General features: G+C 38.7%; 1 protein-coding gene across 1 annotated transcript; it reads left to right on the top strand.

Annotated features, from left to right (window-relative positions):
• The first annotated feature begins 136 nt into the window (after window positions 1-136).
• Window positions 137-10,667, top strand: anxa4 (annexin A4). The gene is made up of 13 exons (XM_022215676.2): window positions 137-290; window positions 2,180-2,229; window positions 3,643-3,730; window positions 4,412-4,506; window positions 5,839-5,952; window positions 6,430-6,520; window positions 7,452-7,531; window positions 7,872-7,928; window positions 8,015-8,108; window positions 8,332-8,427; window positions 9,802-9,860; window positions 10,088-10,210; window positions 10,453-10,667. The coding sequence occupies exons 2-13, from the start codon at window positions 2,221-2,223 to the stop codon at window positions 10,507-10,509; spliced, it is 963 nt and encodes a 320-aa protein (XP_022071368.1). The 5' UTR covers window positions 137-290; window positions 2,180-2,220; the 3' UTR covers window positions 10,510-10,667.
• Window positions 10,668-22,551: the final 11,884 nt, after the last annotated feature.

Raw genomic sequence — 22,551 nt, 5'->3', positions numbered from 1 at the left:
TTCTAGAATTATGTAGCTAAATTTTTTCCGCCACTGAAACCATTATTTTGTCTATTGATAGCGTCCTTGCACTAAGTGACGGGATGTTTCCTCCTTCTCGTTAGATAGATGTTCCGTGAATGCAGCAGTGACTCGTGTTCGTGCTCGTACGTGCACGCGAGAGGAGGACCCTGTTTGCATCCAAGTGGGTGGGACGTGAAGCCAGCTGGTTTTAAGCTTTAGTTTCCTGGTGCTGAGACGCTCTACCTTCTCCTCAGCCTCCATTCTGAGTTACACACTCTTCAGGACAGGTAAGCTGTCATTTATTGTGTATTTGGGGTGTTTTTGTTGTGTGACTTCTGCCTGAGGTGAGCTCAGACGGAGACGGTTGGAGCGTCTGTCTGCTGGGTGTGACCGCTAACTTCATGCCAAGTTAACTGTTCTGCTTCCTGAATCACTTTCGAGAAGACTTCTTTTTTATTATTGCTTTTAGCACATATATGAACATAATATTTCAGATTTGGCTACATAGACTGAAGCTTTAAAAGTACCATTCTCGTTTTTCCAGCATTTGCTTTGTAATTACTTCATGTACTATTGCTCAATTTCTAATGAATTTGCTGACGTTAGAGGTTTATGATCCAATCATGTGCCGTTTAAGAAATAAAAGCATGGCAATTCAAATCTGAGGAGAACATTAAGATCCAGGATTTGTTCAGGGTTCCTGTAGTTTTCTGCTCCAGACTTTTAAAATGTACAATGTTTGCATAAATATGAATTTGAAAAAGGATTGTCTGGTAAAAATTTGTTAATGTAAATGAGGGTTTCAGTGTTACACATTTTCAGAATCAGAATCTGTTTTATTGCCAAGTAGATTTATCACATGCAATCAATTTGACTTAGCATTTGGTGCAGAAGAATAGAACATTTAAAGAAGAAAACATTTTTTAGACAGTTGTAACTATTTAAATGTATATATTATTCTATAATAGCTTTAAATTGCTTTTGAGAATTGAGAAAACTTGACAGTGTTTATAGTTACTCACGAGACACCAAGTTAAATATCCTTGTATGTGTACTTCACAATAAAACGGATTCTGACTTGTGATTTAACAACATGATGTAGTTATAGATCAAATCTGTAGTCATACATACTTCATGGAGTGTGTGAAGGAACCACATTCTCTGTATTTACATCACAAACCACTACAGGTGTGGCCGTTTCCTGGGCACACAGTACAAGCCACTGATGTTTGATTAGTAAATGTCTCCACTTCAGAACTGGAGTCCAGTTTTTATCTAATTAGAAATTGATGAAGAAAATGGCACACCTTTTGCTACAGATACATTCTACTGTCACTCCATTTTATTTCCCACGGTTATCAACAATTATTTTATCTCTTGCTGTTTGTTAATGTCTGCCAGATCCCCACTCTTACATTTTATTGTCTGCCAGACCTCTTGATTCAACCACCTTTTGTTCTTGTTATATTACCCTCTGTCACTAATTAGCAACCATACGCAAATTAACCACTATTTTCCCTTGTATTTACATACAGCCCCTTCCCTACCCTCAGACCATCCCGATAAGTTGTGTACTCTGCAAATGTTCTGGGTTGGCTTACCAACACAGAGTCATGCTCTGTGTTGGTAAGAACACCAATAAACACCCCCCTACAGCAAACTTCGAAGGTCTAAGAGTGAAATTTCTTCAACAAAATACAAAGCATTAGTGTAGTTCATCATAAATCGATAGAAGACTTGTTCATTTATCACATCTGGACTGTGGACATCTGTCTGAGCTTATAAACTACATGGATGTTCTCAGTGTGTTTTGTCTGAGTGGACTTAGATCTTTGACGGCTACATCTGTGTGTAAGTTGATCCTCAGAGGCAGGAAAACAGGTGGGAGTCACTGCCTTTCCTCTCTGTGGAGCAATTACAGGTATGTCGAAACAAACACAGGCTTAATGAGATTAGCTCCCTCAGCGCCAGCGCAGATGTGCGACACAGGAAAGCCCGTGACCAAATGTGTGTGATGGAAACCCTTTATGAGATGATAAACTACATACAATATTGATCAGAGGTTAATGAGGGTCACACTCAAACCTGAAACAGTTTACTGCCTCTGCCGTTCTTTCTGCCTTCATTGGCCTTCGAACAATTGATATCTGAATGTTTTCTGTTTGTTCTTTCGTAGCCTTCTGCACCTCCAGTTTGGAAATCTATACTCTTCTCACTATGGCAGCGGTAAGTTGTTGCTGCAGTTCCACCTGTGCACCATTAAAAGTGGTCCTACAATCAAAACATTTACATATATTTGCATCACCAGTAGAGACTTGCTACACTAGACACTGGGTGAGTATTAATAGAATCGTAATGACATGGTTAAGACGAAATATTCTAGAGCTTTTGGAATTAATAAATCTTTTTTTGTTCATATGATACTAAATACTAACACAAAATGTGCGTAAAAAGTTACGATTAATATTATTTTTACATTTGCATTACTTTTTCATGTTACTCATGATGTATTCTGTGCAGTTTAATTTAACTGCCAGCAGTTTAGCCCACAAAAGCTGTTGTAGTACTGATCCTGATAGCGAAAAAAGGTCATTTGGTCATTTTAAATATGGCTTAGAGGTCAACAGATATGGCTTATCAATGACAAATGTGGATATTTAGGGATGCTTGATATATATTGTTGATATTATGTAGTTTTTGCATCTTATAAATACAAAAAATTAATAACAAAAAAAGACCAAAACCTCTCTTTGCTGCGTTGCCTCTGTGCTGTGCTGATGTTTACTGATATTGTAGCTTATCTGATAACACTAATTCTCTCCGTACAGCTGCTAATTTCAAATTTTAACATGTTTGCTGACTCAAGCACCTGTTTTTTATATTCCCTGCTAATTTCAGACCTAATGTCATCTGAGTCCCAGTAGGTGGTGTGGACCAACCTAACATAGCCCCCCATTAGCCACTCCCTCAGTAATTGACCAATTATCTCAAACTGGCTTTATGTTAGCCAGTTAATCTGTCCATCACTGATATGATGTCAGCTAACATTGCCAAACTCTACCTTTGTAAATTATTCCTCTAAAAAAAGTTTGCAGTGAAAGACTCCAAAACAGATTGCACGGCTACAACTTTGTCCTGTATTTTGCAATTAGAAGATAAATCTGTGTGTAGCTCATGTATAGAGGTGTCGCTGCACCGTAGCATGAGTGCTGATAGTTTTAAATGTTCCCTCCAGAAGACGTAACACACACTGCTTAAAATCTAATTTATTAGATTTATTTTGTAGACTAAAAAGTTAACGATTTTTTAAAAATCCAAAAAGCATTCTGAAAAATCCAGAATCTGCGGCACATAAATATGTTTTTTGAAATAAGACATGTCTCCTACTTGAATGAAAAGTGGATTTATACAGTGTAGCTGAACTGAAAGTTTGAAATATTTTACTTTTCTTGGACCATACATGATTTTTAAACCAGTTCTTAACACGTGTTAAACTGATTCAGAAGATTAATGTTAAAACTTCCTTCTAAAGTCAAACCTTTCTGTGCAGTGAATTAGGAAAAAGCACATTATTAAAGGCTATATATCTGCTCACTTTATGTCTGTTTAAGAGGTTGTAATTTTGTGATTTCTGACCAGATTGGAAACCGTGGAACAGTGACTGAGGCAGCTGGTTTTAATGCAGATGCAGATGCCCAGAAGCTTAGAGAAGCCATGAAGGGAGCTGGTGAGTGACGTTGCTACTCTTCCATTCAGAAGCCATCATTAACTAAAGATAATTCTGACAGTGTCATTATATCCATGGAAAAAAGAGAATATTCTTCAGGCTCTCCTTTCCTCTGCTGGGAAGTTTGAAAACTAATTGCAGTGTTGTCATGTTGTCATGGCAGCTTGAAGTTTTCTACTTTCCCTCTCCATTCAATTCTCTGTCCTTGTACTTTGCCTCACCTTTACACATTGCATTGTAAAGCCAACTCCTCAGATATGGAGGGAAAATGAATGTCGCCTGTGCTGATCATGCACGAGGCAGCACTTAGCTAATCTCAGTATGGGTGAGTCTGTTCTGAAACTATGTATATTCAACCTTTAAAAAGATACCTCCTAACAAACATACAAGCATTCAGGAGAGCGAAACAATAGCATTTTCTCTCTTTCAGCACATTTATGGCAGGCATGTTGATGCTGTTATAGTTTACCAGTCTAATCACCTTCCCCTGACTTTAGTTTGAGCTCTATTGACAACAGACGGTTTCTATGCCAACAGCAACAAACAGCTGTGTGTTATGATCATCTCCAGGGTTGCACATTATGGCTGAACCCTTGTTCCTTAAATTGAATCGGAATATATGATCCTTTTAATTAAAATTTGACATTGTTTTGAGATTTTTTGCTATGATATTTGTTTCAGGCACTAATGAGGCAACTATCATCGAGGTCCTTGCCCATCGGACTATTGCCCAGAGGCAGCGCATCAAAGAGGCCTTCAAACAAACAGTAGGGAAGGTGAGACATTTCTGTTTGAAGGCAGAAAACATGTTTTTGTGGATGAAAAGGTGATTTTGAATGAACATGAATGAAGCAGAGAAAGGAAAGAAACGGTTGCTAGATAGCACTTGTATACTTGTTATGCTAACTTACATACTGTTTGAATTTTACTGCTAGCTATATATGGAGTATGTTTAATGTCAGAGCCGTACATCATAAGAGTAAACTAAGAGTCAGTTTTCAATGTTAGCTTATACTTTGTTTGGTTCACATATCCTGTCATACATGTATCCAAATGTGTGTTGTGTTTTCTGTGCTTTCCCACCCCTCCCTCTTCTCCCATCCCTCCCCCTTGCCCTCCTCTGTCCTTCTCAACCCGCCCGGCCAGCAGACAGATGGGTCCCCCCTATATAGAGCCGGGTTCTGCTCGAGGTTTCTTCCCTGTTAAAAGGGTGTTTTTCCTTGCCACTGTCACCTTTGGGCTTGCTCTGGGGGTCAGGCATATGGGTTCTGTAAAGCGTCTTGAGACGATTTGACTGTAATTGACGCTATATAAATAAAACTGAATTGAATTGAATTGAATAGCAGAAGAATCAGAACAGCAGCCGGAGACTTTTGGCAGCACAGGCGGATGTGTCATCTTCTTCCACTGTGTACTCTCATCATTTTGTTCGCTTTAGGTGGGGTTCTGCTGTACTAACACAGAGCTGATAAAGTGCAAGTTAACCATTAACTATAAGGCAGAAGTGAATGCTAACGTTAAACAAAGACAAACACAGAGAGGGCCTTGTAATCTGTTGGTAAGTTGAAGGTACCCCTGTGTAAGATAAACACACACTGAACCCTGCTTCTAACTGTGTCTTTGTTTCATGAAAAAGAGAATCAATATATCACCAAAAAAGGGAAGTCTGGATGTTTTATTGTATTGACACTGTGAGATAATCACTAACTCATTGCACAGGGTCCAGTTAGAGATCAATAAAGTTATCTGAAAGTTCATTTGGGGAGCTGCAGAACAGGGAAGGATTGTCAGAGGAATCCTTGCAAGCAGAAAGAGTGAGTCATGCTGCACATGGCGACACCCACATGCGGTCACACAGTCGAGCTTCTCTGCTCACAAAACCGTTTCCAGAAACCACACCCTCTAGCGGAGACCCGAGTGCTGCTGGAATGTGGGAAGTCGAGTCCTGTTCGCTCTGGGACCACAAAAACCTGAACATAAAGCCGTTTGAATTGAATTTGACATCAAAGTGAATAAGCTCTCATTACAGATGCTCCCATAATGAATTATTCGGAGCGCTGGGAGTGACTGTTCAGTGTTAATCCGTCTGTTCCGGTCCTCCTCTGCAGGACCTGGCTGATGAGCTGTCTGGAGAGCTGAGTGGGAACTTCAGGAGTGTTGTTCTCGGTCTGCTGATGCTGGCACCTGTGTACGATGCCTACGAGCTGTGGGCTGCAATGAAGGTCAGAGTTTCTCAATCACTTGTTCTGTCTTTACTAAACAATGATATTGGGTATTTTTCTTAAATCCCACTAAAAGGTCAAAGTCAACAATGAAAAGATGGATTGTCTGTGTGGCCAAAGCCTAATATAGTTTCTACCTTGGTACCCCAAACCACCATTGATGTATATATACTATTACATCACTCCTCTGTCACAATCTTTATGTAACAAACTGTAATTTAGTAGTAAGTCTGTTCCTCAACAAATGCCTTTTTCTTATTTGACTAAAAGTTGCTTAAAATGGGGGTTTGTTGAAGTTATTTAGCTTTTTTACTTGTGATTTGTCTTTAGAGACCATTCAGAGACAACTAAAGCATTGTTGACTTTGCTAGTTTTATAATTTTTTTTGACAATACCAAAAACGTATACTACTGCCTGCCTTATCTTTTAAGCTCCTTTCCCTTTGATTTTAACTTACGGCTTATGGCACAATCACAGGGGGCTGGAACAGAAGAGGCATGTCTCATCGATATTCTGGCTTCGAGATCAAATGAGGAAATAAAAACCATCAATGCAGTCTACAAGAAAGGTACCTGCGCTGCTTCTATGAATAGAATTTCTGACATCAGGTTACTGTATGTCTGTCTGTTGGTGGATGTGGCTTGTGTATGATATAGGATATTGTGTATCAGTGTCAGAGCCTCTGTTCTTGTTTCGAGATGCAATGACATCCATTATTAGAAAACAGTGGATGCCGTAAATTATTCATAAAAGCCACTGCTGCTCTCCAAGTGGCGGTTTATTGTTTGCTTATTTGTTCCTCTGTAGTTGGAAAGACAGTAATTTTAGCACATATAAATAAACTGCTTGGGTGTGGTGCTTTGTGGTATTGCTTACATGTTTTATATGGATTATACAGCATACAGATGATTACTAATGAAACTAATCAGTTGTAGCTAAATATTTCACTTTAAAACCTCAGTGTCTTTATGGAGCTCATGAAGAATCTACATCATAGCTCTTTGAATTTACAATATTTTTTTTCAATTTGACATTGAATAATATGACTGTTTTATGTAAATGTGGTTGTTCATAGTGCAGGAATCACAGAAAATCTCAGGTTTTTGTACATTTTGATGTATAGCAGAGTCTGAGATGCACTCACTAGCCACACAGCGCGCTAACAGGCTAGCACTGAAGAGTATAAAAAACATGGCAAGACTAATTTCTCAGGAGAACAAAAGCAGTTCAAAGGAGAATGTATATCGATTTTACATTCATCTATTGGCCAGAAACTCTGTATATGTTTGATATTGAAGTCGATGACATTTTGCTAAAAGCACTCGTCATTAAAACTTTATAAGCCGGTGATTGCAAGCATTTTTAGCCTTAGCCACATGTACTATGCTGCATACTGGCTGTGTATCTGTCAAGTATTTTTTTATTTTTCTGCATTATAGTGACCAATATGTGACTAAATGTGCTTTATGTTTTGGTGTTGGTCATATTTTTCATGACAGAATATGAGAAGAGCCTGGAAGATGCTGTGTGTGGGGACACATCTGGAATGTTTCAAAGGGTTTTGGTGTCTTTACTCACAGTGAGCAAACATCGATCCATTACCTCTCCTAGCTTGTGCTGTTTTAATGGCCTGTTATTGTAGATGATAGCAAAGCATTAGCGTCATCTGACAGAACAAAGTGTGTAAGTATTAAGTTCCTGATGTTTACTAGAAAAGTTTCTAGTAAACACCAGGTTTTTGACATCAATGAAATACTGTGAAAAAATGTCAAATGTCAAGAGCAGCTGGTGGTTAAAGTGCTATTTCACAAGCAAGAAAGAAGAATGAGTCACTTCTGCATAACTAAAACATCAGTTTTATGGTTTTTTGTGTCAAATATATGGCTGTAAACTGAACTGCTTTGTGTTCTGCACTGCAGGCTGGACGGGATGAAAGCAGCAACGTGGACGAGGCCCAGGCGGTTCTAGATGCCAAGGTAAAGGGTTCAGGTCTGGGGATCAAATGATGAGCTTAACTTGTGACTTCTTGTATGATTTATTTTTAAAATGTCTGCGATTGTAGGAAATCTATGAGGCTGGCGAGGCTCGATGGGGCACAGACGAAGTTAAATTCCTCACAGTTCTTTGTGTGAGGAACCAGAACCATCTGCTGCGAGGTACCCCTTCTTATTTAAATGGATCCTGTCACAAAAAGAACACTACAGATTCATGTTATATGTCATAATGTTTATAATTATATTGTGTGTCACGTCATGTAAGGGATTTTAATGACCCCTAGTGGTAGTTTCATGAGCAAAAGATTCTCTCAAAATCCTTGAATTGGTGACACAGCAGGACACTGATTATAGTCCCCGTTAATTATATTGCATTTCCCTGCAGTGTTCGAGGAATATCAGAAGATTTCTGGGAGATCAATTGAGGAGAGCATTAAGAGGGAGATGTCTGGCAGTCTGGAGGACGTCTTTCTGGCCATAGGTGTGCTTCTTTAATGACTTGTTTCTTCAAATCATTTATTTAAAGCCTTTCTATAAAGATTCAACCCTGCTGTTTACAGTCAAGTTCAAATTAGCAGTGGCAAAGAAAAAACTGGAACCCACAGCAACTAATCATTGATACACTGATTCATAGGAACAAAAGAAAAGTTAATAGATTCTGCATTAAACTTATAGCATAATTACCGAGAAGTAACAATAAGTCTAAGTTTTTCCGATGTTTTAGTGCAAAGGACATCAAGTAAGGACCTTCAGCACAGAGCCATGAGCTGGATTTGAACCCCTCACCACTGCAAATTGCTCCTGTTTATAAGTTGTCCGTTTAACCTGCTGAGCTTCAGGGGATGGTAACTGCTGAAGGTCAGGGGGAAAGTAAGCATGAGGACTTGCCGCTGCTGTGTATTCTGGGAAACCTTGTGGTTTTTTTCCAACTTTGTTGTACCAACAAAAAATTAAATTTTCAGCTTATTCACAATTACAAATGTAGACATATTGAGGTAGACATGATTGGTCTGATGTGTATTTTCATGGCAAGTAGTACAGCTATTTTAATTTTCATGTTCAAACAAATCAAAATACCAGTTCTGCTGAACAGACTGTAGTTATCTTTTTTACAGTGCACGAACGCACAAAATTCCTTGTGTAGCTCAAAAACTCTATTGAGAGTCTTTCCTGGACAGACCTTTGTACGATAAGGAATGTCTGCAAATTCTGAATCTGTTTCTCACAGAAAAGACTGAAATTGCCGGTGGTTCAAACCTTTGGTTTGGATAAAGTTTACGGTTTGCATTACAGTGCTCATTAAATGATCTCGCGGGCCTCATATAATTGTATTACAGGCGGGATATGGCCCGCGGGCCTTGAGTTTGACACATGTGTGCTACATAAATAACTACGGGAGTGGGTACTGAGTGACTGATGGTCGAAATAGAAAAGGGATTTGAATAAACAAGCTCATGCTTCATCATGCTCCTTTTCGGATGTGTTTGGTTATTATTTATTGCTTTGTTTCATTATGTTTGTTTTGTTTTGAATATTTTGATTTGTTTTTGTGGCATTTTTTCTCACATGTCCGAAATAAAACATTCATTCATGCATTCTTCATCAGTCTGTGCATTGTGGAAGGCTCAAACCTGTTTACACTCATGCCAGACACTGATGTAACTGAAAACCTAGCTGGCTTACATACTACAAAACCTAACCAGATATAGTCAGACACTCTCCGGTGTTAGAGACTGTCTCACAGCAGTTTGTGAGTTGACCTTTCCAGATGGAGTCACTCTTCAAAACAGGCATTTCAGATTTTTCCAAGAAAAGATTTTTGTCTTATGACTGATATTTGTTTTCTGCTTTCCAGTGAAATGCATCAGGAGCAAGCCAGCATTCTTTGCAGAGCGATTATACAAATCAATGAAGGTAAATCTTTCATGCTGTAATTTGTAGATGTTATATATTAATTGTGTATGTATGTTATCTTTGTGTGAGTGGGAATCATTTGTGTATGTTTTGCATGTCAAATTGTCAGAGCTTTAGGTAGAAACACATTACTAATTCTGTTTTTTTTTTTTTTTACATGCACGTGCACTGTCAAACAGCTTCTGATTAAAAACGATTGCTGTATTTTTTTTTTTCTTTCTTGTCAGGGGCTGGGAACCACAGATACTGTCCTCATCAGGATAATGGTGGCCAGGGCAGAGATTGACATGCTGGACATTAAGGCTCAGTTCCTGAAGATGTATGGAAAGACCCTCTACTCTTTCATCAAGGTGAGTAGTCAGAAAAAGCTTTGTAATATGTCAGTGGTGATGTAATCACAGCAATTCTGTGTTTAGTTCTGAACTGTGGTAAAATCTTAGGAAATGTATTGCTCAAGTCCCACCTATAGAAGTCATCTTTCCTGTTTTTCATATCTTAGCTTTAAATAAAAATATCAGAGTTTCAGTTTGGTTTGCAGTAACTCCCCACGCCAGTCTTCTGAAGTCTCACTGTTCTTTCTCTCGCTGTTCAGGGAGACACATCTGGTGACTACCGCAAAATCCTCTTGGAGCTGTGTGGAGGCGAGTAAAAGACACATCAGAGCAACATTCAGCTACGTTTTTATCCTGAAAGCCACTTTCTGTTGGGCTTTTTTCTTCTTCCACGTCAGTCCCATTTCACTGATTGACACAGTGCCTTGTTTTACTGTTTATAAAACCTATTAAACCAAAGACCAGTGACCTTTTACACATGTCTGCGCTTTTCTTATTGATTCTGTCTTAAGGATTAATGGTATTAGAGAAAGAATTATGCTTCTCACGTCTTTACAAACATAATAGATGAGTATTATTGGCCTCCAGCTCTCACTCTTGTCACAGTGCAACATTTTCATCAGCGTCTGCTCAGCGAAGTCCATTTGTTTAATTGGTCGCAGTTCCTCATTCGTTGAGTCAGCCCTGTATCATTTGACTCAATTACATTAACAGGATGCTAGCTTGATTTGGGGGGCAGTAAAGTGTGCTCTAATCAGGTTAAAGAGGACGTCACATAGCTCATGAAGTTACAGCTCCTTCTCAGAGCAGTACGTCTAGGAAATAATATGCTCAAGGTGACCACTAGATGGAACCAAAACAACTCGCCATAAAGTCAATCAGAGATGTTTTTCACAGAGCTACAAAACATCTCATCTGCAATGTTTGTGTCTCAGTAAAACTTTTAATAGAATTTAAAGCGTGTTCTCTCACTGTCTTTGGACAACATGACTCTACGCTATCAGTTCTAGTCTTTTTCCACCTACATACTTTAATAGAAGCAAGTCTGGCTTCACAGAAAAAGCCGCATTCAGCCCACTTTCATCTCAAGTGGGCTGGACCAGTAAAATCAGAGCATAATAACCTATAAATAACAACAACTCCAAATGTTTCCTTTGTTTTAGTGAAAAAAAAAATTCTCAAAATGTATCTTTTTACAAAACATGAACAAATTAAAATTTGTTAAGAAAAATAAATTCGATTCCAACATTATGAATATATATGTCAGTTTGTCATTTACATGTTACAACTTACAGATCGCAGTTTATCTACAAAGACACAAAACATTTAGTCACAGGAATCTAGAACTAAACAATGTAGTATTTTACTATAAAAAAGACAAAACAAACAACAAAAAAATTAGGCGTGAAATAAAACAGCAAAAACGACACGCAAAACAATGAATAAACGAAAACAAAAATGAGACGAAAATGTTACAAAAATGAGACACAAGATGACAACAAGAACAATGAGCTTCTAGTCTTTTACTTTATGGTCAAAACAACTCGTCATGGTCTAGGAATTATTTTTAAATTTATAGTTTTACGAATTTACAAACTGCAGTGAATGTCTTCTCTGTAATTTTTACACTTTAGAAAGTCGTCCCGCGGGCCAGATTTGACCCTCTAGTTGGCCGGTTTTGGCCCGCGGGCCGCATGTTTGACACCCCTGCTTTAGACCCTTTACACACTCTCTGTGGTGTAAACAGGAAGAAGAAACAACGTCACTAAACCCTCATCATAGCAACTGTTCACCAGCCGTCATATTAGAGAGCTGAACAACTGCATCCACTTGTGAGTTTCTCTGAGGGGCTGCCACCCTCTGTGGCCATCTGGTGAAAACCTCCATTTAGTCAAATCTAAATTTTCAAAGGCTTTCAAAGCAACTGTGAAGTTGATGAGATCTCCAGGAAGGCTGAGGTATTTTCTCTGCAAGGTTTTCATCTGCGTCCTTTTTTCGAAGCAATTATGACCACCAGCGTACAAATAACTTAAAACATTTGACTATATAACGCAAGAACATTACATATACATCATCAGTATAAAGTATACAACCACCAAATGTTGACTTAAATGTTTTTAAAGAAATCCCATTTTCTTTTTACTGTGTTCGATATAAATCCCTTTTATAAGCACCTCCGTTTATTTGGTGTGTTCATGAGACACAAAAAGGATTTGGTTTTGCATCGTCTCACATAAAACATGAGCTAATGAAAATCAACCCTGTGAAAAACCATTTAGGAAAACAATGATTCAGCGAGACATAAATAAATATGGTTGACGAAACATCGAGAGAGAAAACACTTTCCTGAACAACTACTGCCGATGATACGAAGGACAACCAGTCTTTGAGGTAAGTATCTCATAGTTACTGAGTGTCCATACATTAAGCTTCAAATCCTTGAAATGTAGAAAATCTATAGTATGTGTAATAAACAAAGCAGGGTTAATGAAGTGGATACAGCAAATAAGAACCATCACACTTAGCCTGAGGACTGTACTGAACATAGGTCACTCATGGAGATAGGTCACCCATCTCCATTTTCACAGCTGTGTGAATATCCCTCAATCTCCGGCACAGGTGAGTGAACACACTGGTCCAAATATTACCATGGCAACAGAAATAAAATGCTAAGCCACCTACAGCAAACAAGACATCTCAATACATCCTGTGCAATTAACCCCCCTAACATTTGACATATATGGGTGTAACGATCATTATCACTATAAAAACAGGGAATATGTAAACACAACATATACACACAGAACTCTGCAGCAGGTAGGTGTTGAGTGTCAAAGTAACATCCACCAGCAGAGCGTTGCCCAGAGCATCAAACTGCCTCCTTTCTTCCCATCCTGCTGCCATCTCTTCCCCACGTAAACAACTCACACACTCTCATCCACATACTGTAAAAAAAAACGTGACTCATCAGACCAGGCCATATGTTCCTTCAATGGTAGTTCTCATGCTCACAAGCAGATTGTAGGCATTGTCATCATCCTCATCATGAGAACCCTGACCAGTTTGCAGCTACACAGACACAGCATACAGTGAATCAAGATGCAGTAGCTGCTGCACTGGCTCCTATGTTGGATCAATCACATGCAGTTCAATGAACCCCTGAACCCTTGACCTGTGCCATTGTAACAACATAATCAGTGTTTTTCACTTCATGTGTCAGTGGTGTTAATGCTGTAGCTCGGTCAATACATAATTGCGTGACTTTTTCTCACATATTGACAGGTACCATAACTGACATTTTTGCATAAAATCAACATGGCCACTTACAACCAAACACCGCATGGCATTTTTACAGAAAGATTCTTCTAAATGTCACATATACAACTGACCAAAATTGAAACTGAAAGTTATTTATAAAGATACTGTAGTAAACCTGTTGACATGCCATAAATCCACATTTGACTCACACACTATATTAAATAACTCAGAAAGCCCTGGAGTCTTCCGTCTTTTCTGCAGGAGGAAATAACGAACACTGAGTTCTTGGAAACAAAGCAAAATGGTGAACTCCTTTATGTGTATTCACTGCTCAGATATTGTTGTTCTTCATTGCTGCCATTATAATTGTCAAATTCTTTTCATTAACCTAAATCATGTCACTTCTAAGTCACATGAAGAATTGCGATTAACCCTCAAGCGACCAAGCTATTTTAGTCACTAAAATGACCGACTGGGGTCATTTATGACCCCACTATATTTTACACAGGAATGTCTACTTTATTGCCTTTTTTGTACTTTCTTACCTATTCCACTCCACTGCATTTTAAGATGGATATTCTAAAATAACCTTCTGTAATCATTCATGGATTTTAATCATTTTGGACTCAGAGCTAAAGTAAAACCATATGAACAATATGATGCATTGTAAGAACGCAGTAACATTTATTTAGACACACTTTGTCTGCCACTTCTTTTAAAACTTTATTCCTTTTGTTTCCTCAATAGCAAATCAAAAGTACATAAAAACAAAATCTACACAAACATCTTGTCTGTATGTGTGTGTCCTTCATTCCATATTTTACTGGGAAAAACGTTCTAACCTTTAAAAAAATAGTTTTACTTGAAAATTTACATGAAAAAACCTATAAAATAAAGTTGGTGTGACCTATTTTAAACATTACAGCATTATTCCATTATCAGCACACCATGTAGTGTATTTAACATTTAATATATGTATTTTTAGCATGACGTGCAAAAACTGCACTCATAATCATTAAAGCATATGTCTGTTATTCACACAAAAGTATATTTTGACAGGTACAAGTTGTATTTTTATATGAAATAAATGCAAAAAAATAGCCATGCTACTTGTCATTAATATTACAGCATGTTTCCATTATCAGCACAACAGAACATTTAACTGTTGTTGTTGATAACTGTTATTTATCTGAAAGATGTGTTTTCTTATGTTGAATCACAAGTCAAGGCCAGAATCCTGACTCTGGTACACATTTGCTTTTTGTAGGAGAGAACTGGCTGCAGCTGAATGCTGGGAAAGCACAAATTAAAACTAAAAGCCAATGAAAAGCAGGCATTAACTTTCTCCAGACAGCCGTGGTAAAGGTGAATGTCACTTGCGAGCCAAGCGAATATGAAGAACGTGCGGAGGATAATAAGCAGACAATTGAACATATTTCTTCATACGAGTAAGAGGTCAGCCGGGGTGCTCTTGCTGTATTATATTCAGAGGGAAATCAACAGCACGTGGAAGAAATGAGTGAATGATGTCCAAAACAGGTGATGCAAATGACCATGAATCATGTTTCGGGTTGACATTTCAAGCAAAATAACAAGTACAGTAGATGTCAGCTTCACTAATAAGATTTTCCTGTTGTGTTTGTCAGAGCACAAATCAGAGAAATATATAAAACTAATTAAATGACAGTAAAATGGCATATAATCAGTGGAGAGCCTTATTTGAAAAATTATAAGAAGAGCATATCAACACATTACTGGCTAAGAAAAGTATATGTCTACCATAGGTTTCTTCAGAAATCTGAAAGCTGATTCTCACGAGTGTTGTCCTTTTGTGAGCCTGTCCTTCCATATTAAACATCATCCTGATGTGTTATTTATACATGTCATTTATGACGACTCATAGTTACATTTCATTGTGACAGTGCCCTCTAGTCAGAAAAGGAGGTCTGTACAGAGAGGAGGCTGGGGTGGATGGATGACAAGACATTGAACTCTAAAGTCCATGTAAGGCATTAAATAGGTGTTCTGATTTTCACACCAGAAAAAGTATTGTTAACCACCCACCACTCAGTAATTTTCAAAAAACTGACAAAACAAGTCAGTCAGGGAGATCCCAGCTGTCTGATGAAAGTTTGTAAAACTGCCCAGGATAAAATATTCACTGCGGTATTGATGGTGATGCTCAGCTCTCTCTCTCTCTCTCTGTACATCTTCCCAAAATCCACCCTCTTTTTCTTCACCTCATCATATGTTACGATCCAACCTCTAGAGTCAGCTGGGTGTAACAAAATACCCAGATATTAGTGGTTCAGGTAAAGGAATTTATTGCTCAGTAGCAAATTCAACATAAAAGTGGACAAACAGAGGAAAACAAGACTGGTGGGTGTTGCCAAATCAAAGAACAAAATAAAACCAAATAAAGGCTAACAGAGCATCTAACCTAGCTAAACACACACGAAAACAGCTGTACTCCCGATGCAAACTGAATGACAATAGCAACACCCATCACAAACTACAGAAACTAATACAAACAGAGCACAGAACTAACTAATCTACACAGGTGCCTCAGAAAGCACACAGTTAGTACACAATATGCAAAGACTGACATCACGAATAGCTTCTTCCCAAAGTCTGTGGACTGCTAACAGGAGCCACAGTCTCCACTAAGTCTGGTAGCTTCACACCGAATGAACAGCTGCCAACAGAAGCTCTAAATGTCCATAGTCACCTCCCAGTGACTACCAAACCGATGGACCACACCGGAGCATGAACAAACACACAGAGGCACCAGGACGAACTGGACACATGAAATCCCAGCCACCCCAACTGACAGTCTTGGTTGCAGATATATACTCGTGAGCTGTGATCGCTGGGAAGTTGCGGGATTAGAAGTTGTGGTGGCGAATCAATCCAAGGTGTGGAGGACCAGGGCTGATAGGAGGTCTGGAGCTCCAAGCTAATCAGTCATCATGAGTGCCAGGTGGAATCTGGAGCTCAGTCTTTGACCAGGCGTAATCAATCCATTCTCCATAAGACTAAGTACGAAGTCCATTTCCAAACACACGACTACCAAAGGCCGTATCACATACTTAGGAAATTCAAATCTGGAGGCCGAGCTTTTCTTCTATCCAGGGAAGATGCATTTGCATAGCAAGTTATATAGGCTGCAGATAGAGCAGGAGAAACCCACTGGTAATATACTCTTTAAGTAATGTTTCCTGTTAGGGGAAGGGGTCTTGCAAAGCAGAGTTCCTGTGCATCACTGATTGATGATTTCTGGTCCACTACAATTCCACAATTCAGTAGTTTCAAGTCTTTTTATGATTTCAGCAATTATTTCATGACAGTCCAATGTGTTCAAAAGCAAATTAAATTCCTGTACGTAGTTGAACATGAGACCACTCATGTAATGTCAATCATGACTGTTTAATAAACTTGAAGAAGTTTCTCTTTCTTAATCCAAACACTTATCTTTATAAAAACCTTAAGAGGTGTTTTATGCAAAAACGTAACCAAATGCAGCCTAAAAAATATGATGTGTCTATGGTTTGTATTCAGATTGAATAAGACAAAAGTTCAGGTTGGAGGACTTGTTTCTTTAATCCAAGCAAAGTAGAAATTCACTGACCATCAGTCACTGAATCTGATGTTGACTTAGATTATTATCAGCGATCTTAGTTTTGTGAACTGGATGTGCGTTCTACAGCAATTCTGCAGGTCCAGTTGAACTGACTTTACCTGGAGTGCAGGTTACCCAACAAGCTGTTGAGTGGAGTTAATGATAGATGTGGACGAGACAGAGAACGTTGACACTTTTTGTTCAGAATTGTTCTCTGATATATAATTATGTATGTTTACCATGTTTAAGTAGGCATTCTTCTCTGCGTGGGTCCCAGTGCACCACATTAACCAGCCACCACTGCCCTTATCTGGACACTCTGTAGAGCGAATTTGAACTACAGGCTTGGAAGATAGTTTTTTAGTGGGTTCATTATTCTAAGTGAAGCACTAGAAGCCCTTCAGTGGTCCATTAGTAATGTGGAAATAATAATTGTTGCCCCTTTAAAGACTGCAGGGCAATATTGGCTCAGAAATAGCTGATCCAGCTTTTGAAAACAACAGAAATATAAACTCCTACTCCAAGTTTTTCACCTCATCCATGTGGTGTCTTTTATATCCTAGAGGACATATGAGAAAAATACGCAATCAACACCATAGGTGAGCAATTCTGCCTTGAAACCGCAGTGTACTGATGACAAACCATGGAGTCAGACATCCACGGTTATTTTTGTGTTTTTTCTTATTCAGAATCAGTATGATTGAATTATTCCCATATTACAACTTCCCATTAGGTAGCATAGAGTAATTTTACAGTGTTAGAGCTAAGTGGTAGGTGAGCTGGTGTGCTTGAGTTGCAGCAAGTGGGAGATTTGCACATTCTATAGGAGGCAACAGTATAAAGTTACATCTAAATCATTTCAGGGCATGAAGGGAACATTTCCATGCTAAACTAATAAACATTCATCATTTTACTGTAACCCCTTCCTGGTGCTGGAAGTTTATTATTAGGCGAGGTTACTATTTTAGCCTTAAGAACAGGATCCTGAGTGCTTAGCAGTTGATGTTGAATTGGCTAAATCCCCTTGTTTAAGAATAGGTTAGTATAACAGGCAAAATTCTACAAAGAATAATAATAGAGTGGTGCCTCCACTGTGGAACTACTTAACTCACAAATATATGAGCTGCAATTGTATTTCCACAGAAAACAAATAATAAATGTCTAGAATATTAATAATGTCAAATAATAAGAAATTATGCAGGTCAATCAAATAACTTACATAACAACAACACATTTAATATTTAACAGAACCGTCTTAATTAGTATTCAGTGTTCAGGTATGTATGGGTACAGTCAGTTTTAAGCAGTTTCAAATGATCAGTTTTTATTGTGTGTGTGTGTGTGTGTGTGTGTGTGTCTTGCTATCATTGTGGGGACATACCATTGACTCCCATTCATTCATATCTAACCCCTAACCCTTACCCTAACCCTAACCTTAACCAAACCCTAACCCTAACCAAAACAATGCCTAACCCTAAAGAAACGTTTTTGCACTTTTACTTTTTTCAGTAACAACAACATGGCCAAGAGAACACTGTTTAAACTTGTGGGGACCGAAATGAGGTCCCCACAAGTGACATAGTTTTCAGTTTTCCTACAGTTGTGGGGACATTTGGTCCCCACAATGTAGCAAAAACATGGGCACACACACACACACGTGTGTGTGTGTGTGTGTGTGTGTGTGTGTGTGTGTGTGTACAGTGCTACCAAGCGCCTGGGTTCGTGTCTATCGGGGACCCCTTAGTTGGTGCACAAATAAAAACAAACCCTCCTTGGATCATTAATAGGAAAAACAATCCTCTCTGTGCCTCAGAGAAAAAGGCTCTACTTACTCACGACTCCAGGATGCAGATACAAAGCAGGTCTGAAGAGTTGATGGTGAGGATGAAGCAGCAGCAGAAGGTGAGATGCAACAGGTATCGTCCGTGTGTCCAAACAAGTTCAGCAGCAGGGTCCCTCCTCACAGCGGTAACAACAGGCTAATTACCATGCACGGTCCTCCAGCGAAGTCCTCAGTTCTCCCGATCCTCCTCAGTGAAAGTGGCGGTTGGTGTTTATAACTAACTGTCTCTGATAGCAATATGTGCTGAAATGTCCAGGTTTGTGTCCATGCCTAGACTTTTTCAAGCTCTTAAAAAAAAACAATAACCGCGGCTAGCGACTAGCCTAGCTGCACTTCACTTTGAACTTCGGTATAGTGAGTCGCTAAACTGCAAGTTTCATGCAACAGAAGTCTGCTAAATATTAGTCGTGTCAATAATTAAAGTATGCAGGTCTACAACTTCAGTCACCTCGACATTAAACTTGGTTTTGTCTGCTGTTCTCTTCAACCGCGTTCGCACTCTTCTGTCGCTGGCACGTTGCGCTGTTTTTCTTCCTGATTTTCCCACTCGCCAACAAAGTGAGTCCTGATTGGCCAAGAGTGCAGCTTTACCGAAAACCCTATCGGTTTACAGTACATCACTCAAACACCTTGAAAATACATTGGCGGAGTAAACAAAACATTCTACATGAAGAGAATCATGGACAACGTAGTTCTCACCAGTTATACTCATACATATTGTAAAACACGTCTTAACTACCTGCATTTTGCAGGTCGTAGCATCAGTTTTACTTTAGGGACACTTTAAACAGATTTAAGTGCTCAAATTTTGGAAAGTAAACATTTACTACAACAACTGAGCAAACTCCCTAACTCTCTGAAACTCATATAGTTTCAACTAAAGCAAGAACAGATGATTTATGTAATCTAAAATGTGGTCCATCCCACCCTCTAAATCATTATTCAGAACCCCTCCCCCAATATTGATCAGCTACTTTACTCTCATTATTAAGTGGGATTAAAGCAATTTATCATTGGCCTTCGGTATTTCTCCTGAGTCTGGACATCTTTTGTCTCTTTTCGTTTGGGCTTTTTTATGTCTTAAAGGTAAAAAAAAAAAAATCTATGAATTTATTTCTGCTTGGCTTATCAGAAAACCAAGGGAATAAAATAGCAAAATATGTTTGGAATACACAAACAAATAAATGTCTAAGGACCACATTTCAGGTACAAATGCCTGTAGCAGCTTCAATTTAGCTCATTATTTATACAATCAAAGGCTTATCATGTTTGACCACTGAGAGATTACACAGCAGTTAGCATGATGCAGGAACAGATCGGTGATGGAGGCAGGTGGTGAGAAGTTCTCTGTGCAAAGAAAACAGATGACAGATGGGATTTTAAAAAAGCAGTGAAATTAGAGATACGGGCTAATTTACCAGCCTTTAGTGTTGAAACTGTCTTGTCTTTGAACTTGTGGCTCTTCTGTTGTTTCTGTGCAAATGAGCTCATGTCAGTGGATCCGACCTGCTTCTGATTTGAAGAATAATAATTATTCTCCATTATCTTCAGCTTTTCTAGGGATGCTGATTGCAAAAAAAGCAAATGCTCAAGTTGTTTAAATTCTCATCCATTTCTCAAAGGTTGGGGGGTAGCCTATTCATTATTGAGTGCACATTTGAGCCCTCTTTCAAGCTGCCAGTCTTTCTGTCAATGGTCTAAATTGTGGGCTTTATGCACAGGCGGAAGGGCAACACAGAAAAAAAATGATATGAGGAAATTTCATTCAACAGTGGAATAAAAATTTGAAAAGACAAATTTGACTGATGATTGAGGGAAAGAGTGAGGCATTGTATGAACCCTACCAAGGTTAAAGGAGGGGTCAGTCCCTGCAGGGCCGCGGTGTTCATGACTGACTGGCAGCTACAGAAGAACTGATAACACCCATTAATATGGAATAGATTCATGGGGAAGTCACTCGGGGAGGCCGGAGCTGCTGGTGTGTATGTGAATATGGCAAAATTCCAAACCCATCCGGCGGTATTTGCACATGTAGCTGCAGGAGTAGCAAATATTAGCTACTTCTCAGCAGCAAGATAGTGACAGGAAAAGATTTGTTGAATATCCAGGGCTGGCTGGCAGCTGCTGGGAACTGCATCTCCATTTAACATTTATGTATACTGGACATATTTCCCAGTTGACAACGTTGTTTCGATGCAAAACACACTTTCTCATCTAAATGCAAAGTGGTCACAGTGAGCTCTGTGTGCTATCCACAAAAGCAAATGCACAGTTTAAGTACAGAGATGTTGCTGCTGATAATAGCTAAGATATTAGAAAAACAAATAAATACATGAATTGGCTAAATGCACACAAGTCAGCTGATTTTAGATCCCGATTTTTTTATTTTTAGGAAAAAGTGTTATTACAAATTATTATGGTCTTCGACAAAACCAGAACTTTTGAGGACTATAAAAAATGTGAAACTAAATGTACAGCCTTTATACAAAATGAACGAAGCATTCAGGGTGCGTTTGGTGGAAACGCAGCTTTAGATGTTCTCAGGCTCCAACGTTTAACACGACCTGAGTGCGGTTAGCTGAGCAGCATCACACTGAGGGGTTTTAAAAGTCCGTCATTTTGGTGTTTCTGCACTAACAAACTCTCTCCTAAACTCCTAGAATAGCCTGAACACACCAACAGTGTTGAGATGTTGAAATGTGTCAAACTCATGTTTACTGCAGCAAAGCCACGTTTAACGTCATTAAAAGTTAAATGAAAACGCACCGCTGCAGACGCTTCAACTGTAACCACTTTTAAACACTTTAACTTACTCCGAATTGTTTTTGTTTTTGTGCCTTTATCACCGACAGTAGGGAAATGACAGGAGAGAAGAGTCCCTGGTTTAACTTGAAAATTGTGGTTTTTAATTTGACTTGATTCTCTGAACTTCAAAATTTAACAGTGTGAAGAGTAAGTTACCTTTTAGACAATCACCAAAATACACCATTCATCAGAGCCAGAATCTTTGGCTTTTAAATTTTCCAACTCTCCTTAAACTACTCATCTGTGTGTCGCCGTACCATTGAGAAAATGACCAAATTTCTCAATGGTACGGCGATGAAAAAAAAATCCTTTGCAATAACATTGAGGAGAATATTTGTGGGTATGTTCTATACTGTTTATATTTATTCATATGACTATTTTATTTGATAATCTATTGGTTCTCCATTAAATAGACAGATTATAAAAGGAATCTCATTCAAGGAAGCAGTGACTGAGACATCCTGCATTTTAGTCCCACTATTTTATTTTAATTTACTTTAGTATTTTACATTTGACTCTCGCTGTCTGGTAAAAATCCATTTCTCTCAGAATCCTCCTGGTCTAACCCAGAGCCTGTTAAAACCAACTCCAATTTCTGTTTTGTCACTTGGGGTGGCTGAAAGCCCAACACAACACACAATTATCTCCATTTGCAAACAGTACCTCGATTATAGATTCAGCAGACACAGAATATTTCTCATGTTTACTGGGAGGATGGGAATCTCCTTTTAGCTGTATTTTGTTGTTGCTGCAGACTCCTGAGGGAAATATCTTTCCCTTTAGCCTCTAAATGCTCTGCTATGATCACCAGCCAGTGTCTAACTTTGTCAGTCA

This window comes from Acanthochromis polyacanthus, chromosome 18 (assembly GCF_021347895.1).
Source record: "Acanthochromis polyacanthus isolate Apoly-LR-REF ecotype Palm Island chromosome 18, KAUST_Apoly_ChrSc, whole genome shotgun sequence".
NCBI lineage: Eukaryota > Metazoa > Chordata > Actinopteri > Pomacentridae > Acanthochromis > Acanthochromis polyacanthus.
Note: the sequence above shows the minus strand (reverse complement) of the source record. Positions and strands in the feature narration are given on the sequence as shown.